General features: G+C 55.2%; 1 protein-coding gene across 1 annotated transcript in view; it reads right to left on the bottom strand.

Moving 5' to 3' along the window:
- Nucleotides 1–270, bottom strand: part of LOC103894264 (E3 ISG15--protein ligase HERC5) — a 21,128-nt gene extending 20,858 nt beyond the window's left edge. The window contains exon 1 of the mRNA XM_019470550.1: nucleotides 261–270. Within this exon, the coding sequence (XP_019326095.1) occupies nucleotides 261–270 (10 nt within the window). The remainder of the gene's footprint in view (nucleotides 1–260) is intronic.
- Nucleotides 271–2,894: the final 2,624 nt, after the last annotated feature.

Raw genomic sequence — 2,894 nt, 5'->3', positions numbered from 1 at the left:
GGGGGCAGGAGCGGGTGCGGCCGGTTCCCGGCGTCCCCGGCATCTGAAGGTCCGGAGCTGGCGAACTCTGACCCTTGCGCTGAAAACGTGTCAGCTGCTGGGCTTTGGTGAACCCCCGGCTGCCTTCAGTCTGCGGGAGGCGGCTGCTGCTCGGGGTGGGAGGAGAGGGGAACCCAGAAAGCGGGTGGAAGGATGCTGGGGTTCTCCATGTGGAAAAGGCACCCGTTCGACTTCATTATTCACCTCGGAGAGTGACCCACCTGTGTCCATCCTTTATGGGTTTCTATAAGCTCAGAGACCTACTCTGCTGTTCCCCGTATCCTGCTGCTGCTGCCCGTATCCTGAGTAAGAGCCTGCGCAAGTTCAGCTACTTGGCTGCGTGAAGTCAAGCAGCAAGTGAAGTGCCCGGTTTAGAAATACATCAACATCTAAAACCCATCTGCTTCCATTCTCACGTAGTGTCTCCTATGGTCTGCTAAATCTCGCCCTGCCTTCAAAGACCCTGGAAGCTTCCCTGCTGCCTGCTGCTGCTGCCCGTATCCTGAGTAAGAGCCTGCGCAAGTTCAGCTACTTGGCTGCGTGAAGTCAAGCAGCAAGTGAAGTGCCCGGTTTAGAAATACATCAACATCTAAAACCCATCTGCTTCCATTCTCACGTAGTGTCTCCTATGGTCTGCTAAATCTCGCCCTGCCTTCAAAGACCCTGGAAGCTTCCCCGCCAAGAAAGGCCACCCAGCCTGCCCCACCGCCCACACTTTCTCACTGGAGTGATGCATGCAGGGCCATCTTGATGATGAAATAAGGGATACCCATGTGAATGATGAAATGGACCAAAACACATAAGAGCATTTTTGTTGCATTCCTAATAGCTTCCACCGATGAATTAAATTCAATCTGCTTAAGAAAATTTTATGCTGCTGAATACTAAGCACAGACTTCGGTGGGGCACTCTACAAAAGTCCCAAGAAGCACAACATGAATCTACAGATTTATCCTGGCATTCACTGAAATGCAGTGGAAAATTCATTACTGAGACACCAGAAGCATTTAATACAATATATTTGAAAGCAGCAGCCTGTGGCACACAAAAAGGCACACAGAGGCCCCTGGGGTGAAGAAAAAAGTATGTGGAGGAGCCGCAGAAGCAAAGCAAGGTGAACCTGGGGCATAGAGTAATTGAATTCTCCCCAGAGAGGAGCAACCCAGCCTGTCTTTCCCAACCTCTTTCCCACACGCACTGTGGGGACCTTATCTCCTTCCACAGTACGTAGGAAGGTCTTGAAGTCAAGAAATACCGAGCTAGAGCTGCGAGGCCAAAGCATGAGCTACGAAGGGACACTAGAGGTCCTTCTGCACCAAAGTATGAACTAACGCCTCCTCCTTGGGAGGAAAAACTGTGCTCCAAGCAGAGGCAAGGGCACTCGCCTCCTGTTTGACACAGAAATGAAGAGATTCGAGGGAAGGAAAGGAAACGCCTTGATCTCCTTCTTCCTTTTCAGAGCTACATTTTTCCTCCTGCCAAGTGGACTGCTGACAGTGACTTCATGTCAGAAAGGCTTGCTCCGGTAAGGTACTGCAGGTTTCTTAAACACCCTGCAGTTCTCTGCCCAAGAGGTATCAGGGCTTGTGATAGTCTGACCAAAAGGAATCTGGGGGCCCGTGAGGGAGATGCCTGGCAACTGGCAGGAGGCAGAGGAAAGAGGTGAACTGTGCAAAATGGTTTTCATAGCTAGAACTGGGTTTGACAGATGTGTCCATCTGTACTTTGGCCATTTCACCCCTTTTCATCACTTCTATAGTGACTTACCCATACAAAAAACCCAAACAAACCCAAAACCCGCATGTGTCAAACACCTCGAGTTTGGCATAGTGCTTGCTCATGAGGGTGCCCTTCTCCCAGGAGAACAGCACGGAGCAGTTCCAGGGTGAGGGGGATGGAGAAATCCAAGGAAATGTATGCAGATGCCATGATGTCCCAGGAGGAATATCCCACGGTGGGCCCCAGGGAGCCGAGGAAGAGTGCAGCAGAAGCCATTCCCACAGTGTCAGCAGCTGAACAGGCATGAGCGGGTCAATCCCTCCAGAGCAGATCTGGGAGCTGCAGCCCCTCTCAGCCGGCCTGTCTGACTCACGGCTCCCAGCTGCTCTACATGGGAAGGGACAGGGTGACCCGGGGGCCATCCAGGGCTCAGCCACTGGCGATCCATACCGGGCAGTGCCGCATCCCCAGTTTCACAGCGAGGGACACCGACTACCTCCGTCCTCCTCCACTCCAGAGTGCCAAAGCAGCGCCCACCGTGCAGGCCCTGGCAGTACCAGGGCTAAGCATCACCTCGGCCTGGACTGCCCCGCACGAGATGAAGTCCCCGCAGGCGCAGCCAGGCCCGAGGGGAGGGAACGAGCGCAAGGGCAGAAAAGAGCACTCTGTGCCACCCCACCACCCCACCACCCTCCGCCCGAGGGGTTTAACCACACCACGATGCTTTGGGGCGCTGCACTTCCAGGACACTGTCCTGACAGACTCAAACAGCATCGCCCAGCGCTGCCCGAGGAATATTCCCAGTTTCTGCTGGTGGCAACAGCCCCCCGCCCTCAGCCCCTCGGGAACCCCTCAGGAGCCATCCTGGGGCAGGTGCCACAAGACAAGGTGAAAGAAGGCAGCGGGCAACAACTTTGCCCCAAGTGTGTACAAAAGAAACCGGACAGCTCTCCTTTTCTCTCTCGTCCCCGCTCCCGCAGGAAAGCGACCCGCTCTCGGGCAGACCGGGGCCTCTGCAGCCCCTCGCAGCTGATGGCCGAGAGCTGAGCACGGGCGGGTGGCAAGAAGAGTGGGGACCATCGTGATGCCAGAGCTGACGGGCAGCCGGGTCAGCACAAGAAGGGGCCGAGGCCGGC

This window comes from Aptenodytes forsteri, unplaced genomic scaffold, assembly GCF_000699145.1.
Source record: "Aptenodytes forsteri isolate BGI_AS27 unplaced genomic scaffold, ASM69914v1 Scaffold93, whole genome shotgun sequence".
Taxonomy (NCBI): Eukaryota; Metazoa; Chordata; class Aves; order Sphenisciformes; family Spheniscidae; genus Aptenodytes; species Aptenodytes forsteri.
The sequence above is the reverse complement of the archived record's forward strand: the minus strand, read 5'-3'. Positions and strand labels throughout refer to the sequence as shown.